The 18,992-nt window shown below is 51.2% G+C and overlaps 1 protein-coding gene across 3 annotated transcripts in view; it reads right to left on the bottom strand.

Moving 5' to 3' along the window:
- Positions 1-1,928: 1,928 nt before the first annotated feature.
- Positions 1,929-18,992, bottom strand: part of Jdp2 (Jun dimerization protein 2) — a 40,482-nt gene continuing 23,418 nt past the window's right edge. For 2 of the 3 annotated variants that reach the window (XM_087552136.1, XM_087552137.1), the window contains exons 3-4: positions 8,318-8,422; positions 2,086-3,133 (exon numbers count right to left, since the gene is read on the bottom strand). In XM_087552136.1, coding sequence (XP_087408262.1) covers positions 2,948-3,133; positions 8,318-8,422 — 291 coding nt within the window. In that variant the 3' untranslated portion in view covers positions 2,086-2,947. 3 annotated transcript variants of the gene reach the window in all.

Here is an 18,992-nt window from a genome sequence, read left to right as displayed (position 1 = left end):
AGCATCCTGGCACTGCCACCTAACAGGTTTGTGACCTTGGGTGAGGTCCTCCTCTCTCTTCTTCGTCTTTCTGAGACTGTAGCATGGACCTCCCCAAAAAGCCATGCCAAACAGCTGAAACACACGCACAGTGTGGGACACACAGGAAGCTCCCTTGAGCTGGCTCTCTGATGGTGAAGCCAATGAGTGTAACTATGGCAGGGACAGCAGTTCAGGTCACTGGTCTGGGGGACAGCCATCTACATAGCCTAAGAAGGGCTGGCCCTAAAAAAGGCATCCCAGCAGGGAACTAGAAGGGCCACTGCCTGGGGTGAGCAGTAACCCTGCAGGAGCATCTGCAGGCATTTTTACAGATTCTCACTCTCCTCTTCCTCCTGACTGAACGGGTTGAAAGAGCACAGGTGACAGGTCACTCCTGTGTGTTGCCATGGCAGACTGTGCTGGCCATGCCCCGCCTCCAGGCTGGGACTCTGCACTTGTAGATAGATCACACCACGCAAATAGGACAGAGTTAACTCAAGAAGAAGAGAGGGAACAACCGTTTACTAGTGACCTGTTTTCCACTTCTGCCCCGTCCCTGCTCTCCACTAGGCTCTGTCTGTGATGGAGGTCACTGGCGATCCTTATTCAACATCAAGAAGTTACGTTCCCAGGAAGTAGTGTTTTCAAGTCTGCCCCCATGCTGCTTCTCTGCAGCTGGGTAAACTTTAGGCCGGGTTAGCCTCTGAGTAGAAGGCGGGGAATAGCAAGTACCTTGCCTGTCACTCAGAGCCCTAACAGAAACTGAGAAAGCACACCTAGCTTGCTGAGTAAATGCTGGTTGCCGTGTGAATGACTCTGAGCTGCTCCAGCTCTCCAAGCAGGATATCTGACTGTGGAGATAAGAGATATTTATGTCTCTAGGCCATATACTCCTTGACTGGGAGAGTTGATCCCCTATACCATCATGGGCCAATCTAGAACTCTCTAGAGCAATGGTTCTCAACCTTCCTACTGCTGCAATGCTTTAATACAGTTCCTCGTGTTGTGGTGACCCCCAACCATAAAATTATTCCCGTTGCTACTTCATAACTGCAACTCTGCTACTCCCATAAATCATAACGTATATGTCTGATATAAAGGATATCTGACACCCCCAAAGAGGTCATGCTCAACATTGGGAACCACTGCTCTAGTGTCCACGGCTTTATCCCAAGTTATATTTATAGCGGCGGGCTCTAAACTTCCTGCTCTCAGGGGTGCGGCATTCATCCGTAAGGGCAATCAGAGACAGCTGGTGATGGGGAAAGCCTTGTGTCTCTGGAGGTGGAATTCAAATACCAGCTCTGTTTCTTGCTGGCTGAGCGACCCTGGGTAAGTCACGCGTTCTCTCTGAGCTTTGGTTAAGCTATTTGTACAATGAGAAGGCCTGCTCTGTGCTATCGTAGGAAGTAAACGGGGCCTTGAACTTGTCAGTTAAGGCTTCAACAAGCAGTGGTTTCATCTTGTCTCCCCGAGTCTCCAATTCCCCGTCTATGAACTGGGGACCACAGCTGCCCCTTGACGAGGCTGCTGAGAAGATGAAGGGAGACAGGTTTGAAGCGAGCGAGCACAAGATAAGCCAATTGCGGGATCCATGGTGCAAGGCCAGGGCTGCTTTGCTCCCAGCAGTGGTTCAGTTTGTTGCAGTGCCTGGCACACTCAAGGGTATACTCAAAAGGAAGCTGGAGGAGAGAGGACCCAAGTTCAATCCCCAGGAAGCATATCAGATGGCTCGCAACAGCCTGTAACTCCAACTCCTAGGGATCCAAATTCTGCACACATCTACACAAAGACACATACTCCACCACACATACATACATACACACACACACACACACACACACACACACACACACAATTTTTTAAAAACTTGGCCTAAGTAAATGAAGCAAGTACTCTCAAAATGGTATGTGCAGAGTTCTTTAACATCTCTAGGCCTCAGACTCCTCATCTGTGAAATGGGCATATTCAGGCTTACTTGGTAGGGCAGGTTTGGAAACTCTTCCCAAACATCTGCCCTGGGCATGCCCTCTCCCTGGGCAGACACCACTCGAGGCAGCTGGGTAATTAAGAGCAATGTTTACTGAGCGATACAGGACTGAGTACTAGGAAGGGGTTACAAGGATGGAAATGTACCCCACCCGCCTGGCTACCCCCCAACACCCAGAGCCTACAGTACTTAGGAATTACAATGGCTGTAACAGCAGACCATAGCATATTTGTACTGTGTCACATCGAGTGATTATAGAAATCCACATATATATATTGCTCGTATAAAATCTTTTTTTTGTAAAAAATATTAAAAAAAAAAAAGAAAGAAAGAAAGTATAAAAAAACCGTGTGCAGTTGGAAGCCCCGCCAGGACAGCCAGTCTGTAAACATTCATTGATTGGGTGTGTGCTTTGGAAGGGCGCCCGCGCCTCAGTGCCTCAGCAAACTCCAGCTGGGCCATCGCAGCCCCACAGTGCACCCCCTTTCCACCGGGCTTGGGCAGGGCTGGGGAAGGTGGATTACAGACTCCGCTGAGCTCCATCCTCGGCCACACTGTGTTTGCAATGCATGGCTTTTCTTGGCTGCTCCGTAGTCCCCTGGGTGGGAGTCTTGGCGGAGAGAGCCCAAGGTGGCTACCTGGTTTGGCACCTCTCCGGCTTAGGTGCCCTTCAAGTTGGGCCCTGGAGTGGGGCAGCCCCTATCTGCGGGTCAACCTTGGTCTCAGCACCTGGTCCCTCTGGTTTCTTCAGTCCGCTCTTGCTCTTGTGCGGCTGGGCTGAGTTTCCAAAAAGAGCCAGCTGGAGGCCAGTTATGCTAAGCCTCATCATAGAGTTTGTCACGTGCCCGGGAGGGGCCCTCCATCACTTTGCTCCTCCTCCTCTTTGCTGCTCCTCCCCTTCCTCCTCTTCCTCCGCTGCCTCCTCCAGGCTTTCAGTCACTTCTTGTCCAGCTGCTCCAGCAGCGGGTTGCCTTCCGACTCCGGCGTCCTGACGCTGTCTGTACGCACGATACAGGTGGGCCGGTGGCGGTTGAGCATCAGGATCAACTGCTGCCTCTCAAGCTTCAGCTCCTCTATCTGGGTCTTTAGCTCTGCGTTCATGAGCTCCAGCCTCTCTGACTCCTGTACAGACAGAGACACACCATTAGTTATCACCGCCAGCCTGCTCCTGAGAGGTGCCCAGCCATTCTGGCTGGGACCTGTGATGCTGCCATGGTTTTCTGCCTGCAGGGTTTCACTGAAGCATCTAAGGAGACTTTGGTCAGGCAGCACCGTGTCACACAGTATTGACCGCTGGCGCAGCAGGATGAGACCAGATGATACATGGGGGTTCAGATCCCTTTTTACTCCCTTTTCTCTACTACTCCAGCCTCACAGCTTTCCTGCTGTTGACTAAAAGAACACACCCAAAACTCCTCTGCTTGATGAAGAACAGACCAAGGGTCCAAGGTGGCCCACAGGGGGGCGACACAAGACCAAGTGCTTTGCTATGTCGGGTGGGATTGATAACTCACTGTGAGACATTCCTCCTAACTCGTGTGCCTCCTGGCCATTAGCTTGAACCGTTTAGAATGCTGGACCGGAAATGAGCTTTCAAACTGATGTCAGATGAAACGCCTACTGCCCTGGGCAAAGAAGGGAGGCTGAGGATGTGATGGGTAGGGGGTTGTGTGTGCACAGCCAGGACAGGTGACAAGCACATCTGCTCAAGGCCTCGGGCTCACACAGCAGGCAGGAAGAACACGGCAATGGAGTCTTCCTGCTTTTCTTATAGCCTGAAACTGAAAGCTCTCCTCACGTGTGTGAGCTGAGGAGCCTCAGGCCAGTGAGCTCCTCACTGGGAATAACTTTGTCCCTGGGTCTGGAGAAGTGTCTGGCTGTCACGGCTAAGGAAGAGTTATTGGCAGATGAGGGACGGAGAATAAAGATGTGATTGTGCCAGATGAGACCTTTCAGCCCTAGACACCAACGGTTCGGATGCTGAGGGACCAGTATTAGTCCCAGAGCAGGCTAAACTTGGGGCTGCCTGTGTGCAGGTCCTTCTGCCCAGTGGGGTACAGTTGGGGACAGCCTCCCTCTGAGAATGAGATTTTTTTTTTTTGTGGTTCTTTTTTTCGGAGCTGGGGACCGAACCCAGGGCCTTGCGCTTCCTAGGTAAGCGCTCTACCACTGAGCTAAATCCCCAGCCCCGAGAATGAGATCTTTGGTGGGGTCCCCACACCTTGAGGTAGGAGAAGCTATCTCCCTCATGATGCAGGCCTGTCAGAGGTGTGTCTTGTGCACCTTCTCCGAGGTGGCTGCATGGGTTCCCAGGGAGCTCCGGATGTCTGAGGGAGGCAGGCTTTAGGACCAGACACTCAGAGCAATGGCTTTAAAAAGGAGAAAAGCCAAGAGGGGGAAATATTAAGAAAAAAAATCTATGGTGGCTTTTAATGGGACAGGCTGAGACAAGACTGGAATGCCGGCTTGGTCTGCAGTTCTCAGAATTCTGAGAGATGGCTAGTGTTTCCTCCCTCCTCACCTCCCCCAGCCCAAGCTGCTAACACAATCTTCAGATTGTCCTCAGCCATTGTATTGAGAAGCCTCAGGGCCATCTACCCACCTCTGAGGATGTGCCTCGGCCTGCAATGAAGATGAATGCTTTGGGGAATCCAAAGCTTATGAGGATCCCCCTCCCCCACCCCACTCCCCATGGCTCCTGAGGAGTGTGCACTCGGCACACAAGGCCCAGTTAATGACCGACCGCCATTCTGAGTGTAGGAGATGAGGGACTCTAGGTAAGAAACTCTGAGTGCAAAGGAGAGATGGGGCAAGCTGCCCTGTGTGAAGACACAGCAGGGACCACAGCAGGGTACAAGGTGGAGAGGGCAGAGAAAGCAGGACAGAGAGAGCCACGTGGCAGCCATGTTGGTGTAGAGGTGATGATCCCCAGGACTGGAAGAGTTCCCATAGGGAAAACACTATATACAACTGAAGGGCTCGAGGGGCTCGAGGGATCCCTCCTTTCACCCCTGAGCAGGAAGAAAGTGGGGAAACGAAATATGATTCAAAGACAACTCAGTGAGTCTTGGGGACCACCTTGGTTTGGAGGATGAGGGAGGCAGGGCAGTGAGGGTTGGCTGCGTGGCTAGTACAGTGAAGCCTGAGAGGGGAGCGGGGCTAAACAGTGCTAAACGGAGTCTGCAAGGAGTCTGGCTTGGTTAAGGTGTGTCTGAAGTTCTCACTGGATGTGTCTAAATGAACATAAACATAGTAGCATAAGCATGTAATTAGAACCCTCAGGAAGTTAGGTGTTCAAGACCAGCCTTGGCTACATAGTACACTTAAAGCCAGCTTGGTCTACATAAGACACTGTCTTCCAACCCCAATAATAACAAAAACTCTTGGGGAAGACTATGACACACTATTCAACACCACACAGATTCACCAAAACACAAACAGGTGAGGTTTGGAGCACTTGGCCTGTCTGTCATAGGATCACTAACCTGTGACGGTGGCTTATTAGCAGGGCAGTGGTGGCACATGCCTTTAATCCCAGCACTCGGGAGGCAGAGGAAGATGGATCTCTTTGAGTCTGAGGCCAGTCTGGTTTACAGATAGAGTTCTAGGACAGCCAAGGCTCCACAGAGAATCCATCTCTATAAACCAACAAAACAAAACACAAAACAAAACAAAAAGCCCATGGGCTTGTAGGATTTTAAAAGCTACTTTAATTTTTTTGTTTGTTTTTCAGACAGTTTTCGCTAGGTAGCCTAGGCTAGCCTCACCCTTGTGATACTCCTTTTCACTAGGTAGCCTAGGCTAGCCTCACACTTGTGATACTCCTTTTCACTAGGTAGCCTAGGCTAGCCTCACACCTGTGATACTCCTTTTCACTAGGTAGCCTAGGCTAGCCTCACCCTTGTGATACTCCTTTTCACTAGGTAGCCTAGATTAACTTCCCACTGTGACCCTCCTGCCTCAGACTCAAGTGCTGGGAACACAGGTATGCAGAAGTCTCTAGATTTCTTTTTGGTTTTTCGAGACAGGGTTTCTCTGTGTAATTAATGATTTCTAGATTTCTAGCAGCAGTGTTTGCCTAATGAATGAAGAAGTGACCGGGCCTGTATCTTCTGGTACTTCACTAACAGGGAGATGAATCTGCCTTTGGGTTTGCTCTCTGTACTGACTTCTGGTACATCTTTATTGCACTAGAAAAATTGAAGCCATTTGTTGGCTTAGAATAGAAATGGTGTAGGTTAAGATTTTGTCTCTTGGGGCTGGAGAGATGGCTCAGTGGTTAAGAGTACTGGCTGCTCTTCCAGAGGTCCTGAGTTCAATTCCCAGCAACCACTGGAGCCACTGACCCGTAGTGTGTCCACTGAGAGAAAAGGACCCACTGACCCATAGTGTGTCCACTGAGAGAACTGGACCCACTGACCCATAGTGTGTCCACTGAGAGAACTGGACCCACTGACCCATAGTGCGTCCACTGAGAGAACTGGACCCACTGACCCATAGTGTGTCCACTGAAAGAACTGGACCCACTGACCCATAGTGCGTCCACTGAGAGAACTGGACCCACTGACCCATAGTGTGTCCACTGAGAGAACTGGACCCATTGACCCATAGTGTGTCCACTGAGAGAACTGGACCCACTGACCCATAGTGCAGCAGGCCTTGATTATCACCTAGATAGAGAGAGGGACAAGTTCCTGCCCTGAACTTGCTAGCAAGGTTGCTTGGGCAAGCAACTTGGTCTCTCTGAACCACGGATCACCTTCTAAAATGGGAATAATTAGTGTTTCCTTATTGAAATGTTGTCACCACGTGAAATGCCTGGCACACAGTAGGCATTTGATAGTTTCATCTGACACTGACATCTCGGGGCACAGTAGGTGCTTGAACTGGTGTGTAGTTGGAAGCCTCCGGGGTGGGCATACCTTGTCTGGTAGCTGGCTGACAAGCTCTAGGAAGCTGGAGTCATATGGGAAGTTTCTCCTGAGAAGCCTGCCTGCACTTCCTGGCTCTGTCCATTGGGTACTTGACGCAGGGCATTCAGCATGGGACACTCCCCTCATCTTTAAGGCCCATTATCACACCACTCGTCTAAGACCTCCCAGCCTCAGGCTGCTCAGTCCTCTTGATAAACACTAACTGGCCCAGGATGCGCACAGCTAGAGGTCTACAGATAGCCCACACTGTTCACACCTATAACCCGGAACTGCTCTCGGCTTATGGCCAACATGAGAAGAGGGCACAATCCCTGGTGTCGGAGGACAACAGGCCATGCCCCTCTAACAGCGTGCCTAGGGCACCACTGAGCATTTCCTGCACTTGTCCAACTAATAAACGAATTAAGGAATGAACCAGCAAAGGAACTGAGAGGCAGAGCAGGAATAGGAACATGGAGACCCAAGGTTAGTAGCAGGTACTGACATCAGTCCTATCCTTCAGTGGCTAAGAGATCTGCACGGATCACATCCTCCCTGTGCCCACCTCACTCGAGGAAGGGGAGCCACAAAGATCCCTATCTTCACCGGCTACTCGGGCCACCCAATGAGATCACACCCAGCACTCAGTATAGTGCCTGGCTTTGCCATGTGCATGATTACCGCTCATCACTGTGGTGGCTTGCAGAACAATAACGCCCGCCTGTTGGGTCAGCATACAGTACTGCTGTTACTGCTCAGTAACAAACCAATGACTGGGTGGGGTATTGCTGACTATTGGGGACTAGTGAGTTTTCTATTCACTTCCCTTCCCTGGCACCATTTTTGAGGTAAAGGTAGAGGCTGAGGGATAGGACCCAGGGGTAAGAAAGGGCAAGCACCCTGCTAGACATATCATAGTGTGCAATGGCCAGTGACATCGGGAGGCAAAGGATAGCTACTGGAGGCTGGCCTTCACATATTGGCCAGACCTCGGGTTCCTGGGGGCAGCCGCAAAGAGTCAAAGGTCATCTTCAACGGGGCTAAGGGCGGGCCAGTGGGGTATGCAGTGTGGATGAAGCATTCGATATAGGGAGATTTTCCTGGTAGCCAGCCCAGGAGCTACGTCCACTGCACACAGATATGACATTGCCCTAACACTGTACTTCATTAGCATGTAGTCTAGAACACTGTAGTAGCCACAAGGGACCAACATGGATAGTTCCAGGTGTGGGCCACTGAGTCAGTTAGTACCCGGGACCCAGGTTCAGTGGAGGAAAGCATAGGTCCTTCTACCTTCTCTGGGTTGTACAGTGTCGGAGGCTGTCCCTGGCTGCAGGGCACATCAGCCCCTGCAAAGGACAAGGCGCCTCCCCACCGCAGCCGCTCCACTCACCCTCTGCAGGAACTCCGTGCGCTCCTTCTTCTTGTTCCGGCATCTGGCTGCAGCAACTTTGTTCTTCTCCCGGCGCCTTTTCCTTCGCTCTTCTTCCTCATCTAGCTGTGAGGGCACAGAGCCACCGATTAGACACCACAGGTGGTCCTGAGCACAGCTTTCCACCTGACACATGGACAGACAGAGGGACGGATCCCCCTTTCTTACCCACATCTCAGCAAACACCTGTGACTGCTGACATGGAGAGGTCTCCTGGTCGGAGGGTTCTCCTCGGAGCAGATGGGCATCCTGGGGAGGAGCTCATGCCCCCTAAGGGCAGGGCTACCTGGCTCAGGCAGAGTTTCTGGGGCTGGGAGCCTGGCCAGTCCACTCATCAGAGTCAGGCTGCTCCCTGCAAGTGGGTGGGGCAACCTGTTCTGCCTAGCTCAAGCCCTCTGGGTGTGATTTTTTTCCAGGCCAGCAGCTCCTAGGCACTTCCTTTAAAAACACCTTGGGCAGAGACCCAGGTTCCCATTCTGCACCCAACCTCTCCCAGACTCTTGTCACCCCACCTCTTCTGTTGGGGTTTCAAACACTCACCACACTTTCCTACCAGAATGGCTCCTTCTCTCTGTCCCCCAAACTTCTGATCTATTTCCCCAGGCTGTCACAGTGACTCTGCCTCCTCACCTAGCTGGATACACCCCAGGATCCCCTGAGATAGCTTATCTGCTCAAAGGAACTCAGGACTCATAAAGCAAGGCCCATAGCCCAGGGGGGGACAGAAACTCACCACCCACCCATCCTGCTGGGCAGTTGCTAAGAATTCACTATCAGTAATAACAAAAGCTGCCTCTCACCTCCTTTGACAAATCCTTTCAACACACACCACTCCATCCTCAAGACCAACTCCCTGGGAAGGCAGTAAATCTGAGGCTTAAAAGTTCACTTTATCTACAGCCATTCAACAACGACATGGCTGAGCTGGATTTTGAACTCAGGTTTTACAAGTTCCAACTTTTTTACTCTAAGGAAACAACAACAACAACAACAACAAAACAACCCAATTTTTTTTTTTGAAGCAGGGTCTCAAGTAGCCAAGACCTTCTCAACTCATTATGTTGTCAGAGATGACCTTGAGTTTGCAGGCAATCCTCCCCCACTTCCTGACTGCTAAAATTACAGCTGAAGACTACGCTCAATTTATTACTTGAACCTAGGGCCTGTGCATGCTAGGCAAATACTTTGCCAACTAAGCCACATTCTTTCAGGGGTTTTTCTGCCGGGGTGCCTCGTGCTGGCCTTGCCAACCGGGGAAATCTGGAGGCCTCAGAGGGCCATCTGGGCTGGGGACAGCTCCAAGTCAGAGGCCATGAGCTGTGATGTTACTCCGAGCTTGCCAATTCTGTCACTTCTTGAGTGGGGTAAGGTTAAGGGGTGACTCTGGCAGTCCACAGCCTGTGACAGAGTCTCAGTCCAAAGGGACATCAGCCAGGAAAGTAAGCGTCCTCTCTCTGTGCACTTCTGGCATGGTCGAGAGCGCAGGGAGAGGGTCCAGCCCACACCAGCACTCTGGCCTCTGATTTTGGCAGAGCGGCCTACTTCCTCCTTCCACACCTTAAGACTCCTCCTTAAGCCACACTGGCGATCTGGGAGGCTGCTGGAGAGGTGCCTCATCAATGCCTCACACCGGACACCTCCCATGCCCGTGGCCGCCTTTGAAACCGAACCAGAAGTGGCAGCTCCTCTGGCTGACATTGATTCCGCCCGACCTCAGCCTCACCCCCAGAACAGGCCGAGGTAACCGTGACATCAGGCAAAGGGAAGGAACCGGAGGAAGTGGCTGGCAGCGCAATCTCCCCTCTGCTAAGAGGCTCTGCCCACAAACTGCCATGGCGATGGGTGCAGCCTGCCCCAGCTGGGCTCCAGGACCTCAAGCCTTACCCTAAGCAGCCCAAATGAGACATTGCCCCTGTCACCCCAAACCTGGCCCACCGGTTAACCCCTGCACACGGCCTGGGCCCAAACGGCTAGGAGTAACACATTCAGGGGCTGTGACTGCAGTTTAACAAGTCACCTGGGCCAGTTTGACACCCAGATCACTGAACTGTTCCATCCGCCCTCTGAGCCCATCAAACCCTTCTGTCGATACTTTTTAGTCTGGTGGCCACACCCTCCTCCATGATGGTCAGGTCATCCACCCCAGCCAAGAAGACATTCCTTTCCTACTTGGTAAACTTCTTCTCATCCTTCAAGAGTAAAAATCACCTCCTCTAGGAAGGCCCCTTTTGATGTCCCTGATAGAACCCCTGTGCCGCTACAGAATTCATCCCAACCCCAGTTAAAATGGTCACCAGCTTTCCCTGCTAGGCCGGAGGATGGGTAGCTGAGCGTGGCACTTAGTCATAGTGGGCTCCAGAGAAGGAATGGAATCCCAGACTGAAGAGAACTATGCAGCTGAATGGAGTCGAACCATACAGAGACGTCAGCGACCTGCACTCGGGAAAGCCGTTCCACCAGGATGCCTCTTGTCTGTCTGGAGGGAGCTGGAAGTCTGGAACCTGTCTCCCTTAGACTCAGTGACTAAAGGGAGTGTCTAGATTTGGGGTGCAGGGTACTAATCTGACAGGTCTGTTCAGATCCTATGAAGTTCTGGGCTGTGCATTTAGGCCTAGAGTCCCCCATCCTGCAGCTGCCACAGCATGTGCCCACCCTCAGCCATTCCTCTCTCCACACACACCCTGAGCAACCTTTCTCATTAAATGACATCTCGCCAAGTTGAGATGTGGCCCAAGACTTACCACATCTTCCCCATTAGAATGGGGATGCATCTTCTCAACCCGCCCCACCCACAACTGCTGCTTTGAAGAAGTCCAGGGGAGATACGGCTGGCAAAGCCCTTCCAGACCCATGGGGCCTCTGCCTTCTGCACCCCACAGCCACTGGGCTTGTCCCACTGTATCGGTGCCTGAACTATCTCTGTCCTTGATTGGACAGAGGTTGTCCTGCCCTCCCCCAGCCTCCTCCTGCTTTCCTCCAGAGGAAGCGGGGCTTCTGCTTCCCTGATACTTCCTGAGTTCTACAGAGCATCTTACAGAATGTTCTCACCACACACAGAGCAGCCGTCCAAAAGCAGAACCCCAAATGGGGACTGGTGGGGCTCCTTACACAGCTGGAAAAACTGGGGTGTCTGAGGAGGAGGCAGAAGGCATTTAGGGAATGGTGTGGTGGAATTGGGGGTTGGGAGTCTATCCTTCCCTGTCATCACCCTTAGCTCTGTCTGTGTTCTACCCAACTCCCAGAAGCCTCGAGGGAAAGACATCTGCTCTCAGTGACAAGTGCCCCTACACTGTACTCTGCATCAAAGGGACAGATTCTTCAGGGACCTGCCACCTTTAGTGTCCCTCCTCACCCTGTCCCATCTTTCTTCTCCAGTCCCTGATAAGGAGCAGGCAGGCCCCAGATCCCACACAGCTGATGGGAACATGGTGAGAACAGCTGATATGAGCTGTGCTGTATTGTGATTTGAAGATTCCGAGTGTCAGACACAAGAGATATGCAGGGTCACCAGCTTCCACCATTGCCTGAGGCAGAAAGGTCAGGCAGCTAAAGTACACAGAAATAAAAAGAGATAGGAGGAAACTGCTCAGCGGCAGGAGGAAGTCACAGGCATAGAGAGGAGCCCTGGACCAAGGAGGGTAAACAAGGTGCTCAGGGCACACTGCGGAGGAGGCCCTCACCCTGGGGTTTCTGAAAGCACATGATGGGTACCTGGGAGGGAGTGTCTCCTTCACTGTCATTTCTAGACCCTCACCTGTGGAGACAGACAGATGGCAGGCAGACAGACAGACAGACAGACAGACAGACAGACAAACAGCAGCAAGCAGAAGCACATAGACAGCAAAGGTATCTTGATCCCCTCGATCCCACCAGGTGGGGCCTGACTGTGCTGCTTGTCTTTGGAGTTCATGGTGGACTTGAGACTCTCTCCTTTGGCCTGGAGTGAGTTTGATTAAGGTTTCTGTCACCTGCTATTGGAAGATACCTATGACATCAGCCCACCCCCCCCATGAAGTCAGGGGTTCCTGGTGATACAGGAAGAGCAGAAGGTGGTCCCCAGTGATCTTAGGAAGAAGTACCCAGCAGTAATATCTCTAGAACCAGCCACCCAGAGAGTGGCAGAGTACAGACGCAGGGGACCTTACACAAGCAGCTGTAGAAGCAAACGGTGCCAGTGGGGAGAGATTACGAGAACCAATTTCTAAAATTCTCCCTTCCAACCTACTACTCTGCCAAGTGGACACAGTATTAAACTGACTCCTAAGGACTTATCATTAAGCCAGTAGTGATGAGTCTCTGAGCTCTCACCCCGGAAGCTTCTATGTGCAGTAGATGATGAGTAACGGAAGCCCACAGTTGGTCAACATGCCGAGAATGAGCATGAAGAGCTCAGTCCTGGATGGGACGTCTACTGCACACCCTTCCTCCCAGCTCCGGGATCACTGTCGGAGAGGGAGGCGCTGTAAGGGCCAGAGGTGGTTGAGGACTACAGCAAAGCTGTCCTCAGGACACATCTGAGTATCTGTGCATATAAACTCACAACGGTCGTGACAGCATGGGCAAACACCAGCTCGGAGATGGGAGGCGGGTATCACGTCCCACCCTAGCTAGGAGCTATCAGCAACTGGTGGCTGCTCAGAAAAGGAGAGTCATTGTTCCTCAAGGATGCAGCCCATGAGAGGCCACCATTGCTTCGGTAGCTAGCCCTGCACCCATACACATCCGGGCAGCCCTGAGTGCACTCAGTTGGTAGACAGTAAACACTGAGGCTTGGAAGAAATCATCGTGGGAGATGGGAAAGGAAGTGGAGTGGAAGGAAAGGAAGGTTAGTGTGATCAAAACACACAGGGCGCATGACTGAAATTCTGCACCGCCACCCCAAAAAAATCTTACTTAAAAATACCTTAAAACTTAACTAAAAAAAAAAAAATTCTTCCTCCTATTGGTGCCTCCCACTGGCCAAGCGCAAACCAAGGGATGCTGGGTAACGCTTCTTGCTATGGTAGGTCACAAGCAGGTAAGATAGACACAGATCTGCTGGATGAGTAAAAAAACCCCAGATTTCTATAACCCCTCAAAAGTCCACTTGCAATAGCAGCCCCACCCAGAGCTGTCAGGCAGGACACAATGCAGGGGTTGGGGTCACCCTCACAGTTGGCTCTTTCTGGACACTGTGAGGCTGGTGGTAAGGGTGGGGGCTCCTGCACCCTAAGACTCAGAGAGCAGCTCTGTGGACAATTGTCTGCCTATCAGCTTCCTTCCTAAGCTCCACCCCAGACCTGCTGGACTGGAATCTGTGTGTAACCTGATTCCCGAGGGACTTGAGGGCACAGGAGTTTGCTCAGGAGACCATGGTGAGCCCTTGACCAGTCTCTCGACAAGCATATTTCTCCTCTGTGCTGTGCTCTTTTTGTAAGCACTGCCACCTGCCTGATGGTTTAACCACATACAAACCTGCAATCACCTTACCCCACCCCACACACAACAGCCCATTTAACAGCCTGCAAGGATCCGGCTTGTGAGCTCCAGCAGATCACATCCTAGTCAAACCCTCCCCGTGAGACCTTCGCCACTGCAAGGCTTCCTGGGGACTAAAATGTCAGCCATCTCTACTTTCAGCCCTCCCTTCACAGCCTCCATCACTTACAGCAGGGCCCAGTGGGAGATGGAGACCCGCCCCTGACCATCTCTTTCGTAGCCTCTTTTCTCTACCCTTGACTTCAGCAACCCGGGGCCTCCTGTCTCAACATGGGGGCACCATACTCTTCCCTGTCCCCTCTGCTGGGACTTCTTGTTCTAGATTTCACTGCCACCTCAACGGAAAGTGCCCTTCTTTTTTATCATCTGTCTGTTTCCTTCCAGGGGCTTTTGATGACTTGCGCTCCTCTTCCACATATGCTTCTGTCTCTCGTCAGTTTCTCCTGGGGTTTTCAATCTATTTATAGTCATTCTGTCTCTATCAATATCATAGCCTCCCTCTACCGCCATCACTCAACTGAGCACGGTGAGGAAGGAAAGAGCCTTCAGTGTATATTCGTGAATTAAATCAAGACAATTTACTTCTCGACAGTCATTGGTGGCACACATTTTAATCCCAGCACTCAGGAGGCAGAGGCAGGTGGATCTCTGTGAGTTCAAGGCCAGCCTGGTGTACAGAGTGAGTTCCAGAACAGCCAGGGCTACACGGAAAAGCTCTGACTTGAAAAACAAACAAACAAACAAACAAACAAACAAACAATATTTTCTTCTCCATCTTTTGAGTCATCTAGCACAGCTCTCTCTTAGCTCACATCCCGCCCCCTCCCCCACTATTATAGATAAAGCCGTTGGTAGGATCGGCGACAGTCCAGGGTTCAAATCTAGGTCTTTTGCCCCTGAGGCCCAAGCAATCCTGCTTTACGGAGAAGTCTATGATCTACATGTATTCCACATATGTGTAATACCACCCCCAACACACACACACACACACACACACACACACACACACACACACACACACACATACACACACACACAGAGCCTTTTCAGCCAGGCCCTCTCACAATGGGAACTTGTGACCACAACAGAAGCTTCTAGTCCAGACAGCAATGTTCGTTTTGCTTTTTCCTCTTTGGGTCTCTTAAAAAAAAAAAACAAAAAACAAAAAACAAAAAACAAAAAACAAAAAACAAAAAACACTGACTGCCCGATCAACAGGACTGGATAATGGCTGCAGAGCTAATGGACGGGCCCTCCCTGCTCTCTTCAGCTTAGTTGTCACCTTTGGTCATGTTCCTCGGCTCACATACTTAGCCTCCGTGGCCACATGAGACTGACGTGTGACATCTGACATTTCCAAAGCAGTTTCAAAATTATGTCTTTTGAAGGCTGGGGCTATGACTCAGCGGGCAGTGTTTGCCTGTGGCGCAGAAGGCCCCCAGCTTCATCCTCAGCACTGCATGAACTGGGTGTGGCTGTGCACACCTGGACAGTGGAGGCAGGAGGATCAGAAGTTCAGTCATCACTGGTTACCGTATCTAGGTCAAGGCCAGCTTAGCCTACGTGAGACTCCATCTCAATTTTTTTTTCCTTTTTTTGAGAATAAGAAAGAGACATGTTTAACGCAAGGTACAGGAAATACACAGACTCTCTCATACAAGGTATCAAGGACAAAGCAGCAAAGGAACATTAAGAGCAGGCAGACAGTAAAAAGCAGATGCAAACATATGAGAATGGAGATCTGAAGGGCCTGGGTAGGAACTAGGAATGGTAGTACAGGCAGAAAGAGCCAGGCCTCGGCATGTGGGCCTGGCATAAACTGTAGCATTCGTCGGAGTTCCTCAGACACTCTGTTAGAAAGGCTGTGGGCTCCTGGGCAAGTCACCTGGCCTCTCTGAGTCTCAACTCCGAAATGCACACAGACGGCACGGAGTGGGTTGAGTACACAGCCCCGCCCAGCCCAGAGCCTGGAACACAGGAATGGCTCTGCAGCATCCCCTCTGCAGGCAACAAGGTTACTAAAACCCCATTACTCTAGAGGCATGGTCAGCCTCCCTCCTTGGCATGGAAAGGAGAGAGAGACCCATTGGGGAAACAGCCTTGCAGTATCCAAATGTAGCTCTGGGCTTAAAGTCACTAGCCAGGCCCACAAGACCCGCCTCCAACACAGAGAAGCCACATTTCAACACCAGGGACCCGTGAGCACCCTGGGAAGTAAACACCCAAATGCCAAACATACCAGACATTCCCCCACATAAACTGGCTGCACTGAGACAGGGGTTCCCCTGCCCTCTACCAACAAAGTAGGACAGGACAGTCCAGAAGTGAAACCCAGGCCAGCCCAGGCCAGCTAGGCCAGACCCACCACCTCTCCTGCAGGGATGAGGAAACCCCAGGGTCTCCCTGAAGCCTTCAGGAGCCAAGTCTCTGGTCCTCCAAAGCACTTCCAAAGTCTGAGTGCTAAAAACTGTCTGCCCTTGGCCACCTCTCCTCCCTAGCTAAGCCATCTGGTGCAAGTGGCCAAGGGCTGGGTCTCTGTTGCTTCTGGGGAGGGCCTCATGCGAAAGTTCACACATATGGCACTGGAAGGCAGGGGAGGCGAACGCAAGCCACCTTTGAGAGCTAGGCTGGTTAATTAATGGTTAATAAGGGAGAAGGGCTAGGCAGGGCTGTGTCTGCTGAGGGACACCCAGATTGGCATCAGCAAAGCAGTTTCTTTTTTTTTTTTTTTTTTTTCTTTTTTTTCAGAGCTGGGGACATAACCCAGGGCCTTGCGCTTACTAGGCAAGCGCTCTACCACTGAGCTAAATCCCCAACCCCAGCAAAGCAGTTTCAATACTGCCCCATCTTCTAAGATTCCAAGACTAGCTGAAAATACGAATTTCTAATCCTAAAACCTCTTGGAGCTGGAGAGAGATGGCTCATCAGTTAAGAGCACTGACTGCTCCTCCAGAGGATGTGGGTTCAAATCCCAGCACCCACGTGGGGACACAATTGTTTTCAGTTACAGGGGACCTGACACCCTTACACAGACATACACACAAGCAAAACACAATATCCGTAAAATAAAAATAAATAAATCATTTTTTAAAGAAGTAAAACCTCTCAATACTTAACGTTGCCGACTAATTCCACTTTGAACTGAATACCACTTACTATCCGACTCCAGTGGAGTCTGCCTGAGGTCTCATCTGCACCAGAACCTACACTGAGACCTTGGGCCAATCAGCTCACCTCTTTGGACCATGAAAACGCTTAACCAGTGCAAGAGTTCCCGTTTCTCTCCGACCTTCAAGAGCCATCTTCAAGCGATCCTGAGGGGGTCTCATTTTACCAATGGAGAAATAACAGTTTGGAAAGGAAAAGGTCGGCTTGTAGCTCTATAGGCAGGGAAACTACTTATCCTGTGATGGCAGGCTGCCTCTGGCGTGGCTGACTGGGCTAGACCCTCCTTTATCATCTTCCCTGGGGTCATTCACTGGGTCCTTTGGCAGGAGCGGTCACATGGCAGGAAGAACACTGACATTCCCTAGATCCCTTTTAAGACGTTTCTATATTCACACAGCAAACACCTAAACCCACCCCTAGATTCCACACACAGGAAACTAAGCCTGGTTCCAGGTTGACACTTGGGGACAAGAACTGGGTCCTAGAGGACAATTTCAAAGGACACTGCTGGGTCATCCTCTTTGGCTACTTGACTACTCTGTACCATCTATGTTGTCTTGGATTCTCTCTTACCTTGGTCCAAGTCACTGTACCCATCCGTCCCCTGACGCTGTTGGACTCTGCTGGGAGCCTCTTCTTGGTCTTTTCTTACCATGTTCTAGCTTGCCATTGGCTTACCCACTTGTCATTTTACCGACACACCTGCAGGTATCACGTCATCCACCCCTGTGTCTTCACCACCTTCTGTACACGACGACTAACCAAATCTCTATTTCCACACCGAGATAGCCAACTGACCCCCAGGCACTCAGCGTGACGCGTCTCAGCTCCCAAAGACTCAATCATCTACTATAGCAGTTCTCAACCTGTGGGTTACAACCCCTTTGAGAGGTCAAATGACACTTTCCCAAAGGTTGCGTATCAGGTACTCACATTATAATTCACAATAGTAGCAAAAGTCGAGTTATGAAGTAACATTGAAAATAATTTTACAGTTGAGGGTCACTACAATGTGAGGAACTATATAAAAGTTGCAGCACCAGGAAGGTTGAGGACCACCGGGCTACTGGTTGCTTCATCTCTGCCTTCCACCCTGGCTGGCATTGCCACCTACCCATTACCTAGGCTACAAACTCCAACCTCACCCTCTCCTAGCTTCCCTGTTATCTCCAATTTTGATTCTACTAGACACCCAATTTCATGCCCGACCTCAGGAGCGCCCAACCTTCTGCAGTTGTAACACGGCACTGTTATCTACAGATGTATTGAGTGTCTTCCACAGCTAACCCGAGATGCACGTGGCCCATGCAACTCAGGCTGGACATGCTCACCCCGCTGTAATGTTCAGATTTGTTCTCCATCGTACACTTCTACCACCTTTCGCCTGGACCCTTCACATCTCAACACTGCAAAGTCCTCCTAGGAGGGCTCCTGGTCCTGCATTGATCTCCCTTCCCTCCAGACCAGCCACTGAATCCTCCAGTGCAAGCCTAACCAGTGGCTGACCCTTAGGTCGGAAGTGGCTTTCCTTGCCCTACAGACCAAGCTGCTATATCACGCAAGGTTCTTGTGCCTGACCCCACCATCCTGTGGTCTCGCCCACTGCTCATAGCACCTACCACTCTGCTCCTGAAGCATCCCCATCTGCCTCAGGCTCCCCTGGCCTGGTACCTCTGCCTCATTAAGTTCTTAGCTCACTTCTTGGGTCTCTTGTATACTCAGGGGGACTATTATCTCCATCAGGAAGTCTTCCTTGACTCTGAGCCCTCGGGCTAAGAAGCGATCTCTGCAAGAGTTCCCATTCAACCCTGAACTTACCATTGGCCCTACTGTGCTGTTTTCTACCCTTTGTGGCTGTCTCCACCACACTGGGAGTTTCATGAAGACAAAGCCTGTGTCTTGTTGGCTTTTTCTGTGCCCAGTAGATTGCTAAACACTTGCTAAAAGGAGAGGAAATTCAATCTAGACAAGAACCTGTGACTATTTTTCC

The sequence above is a fragment of the Rattus norvegicus genome, chromosome 6 (genome assembly GCF_021556685.1).
Source record: "Rattus norvegicus strain SHRSP/BbbUtx chromosome 6, alternate assembly SHRSP_T2T, whole genome shotgun sequence".
NCBI classification, from domain to species: domain Eukaryota; kingdom Metazoa; phylum Chordata; class Mammalia; order Rodentia; family Muridae; genus Rattus; species Rattus norvegicus.
The sequence above is the reverse complement of the archived record's forward strand: the minus strand, read 5'-3'. Positions and strand labels throughout refer to the sequence as shown.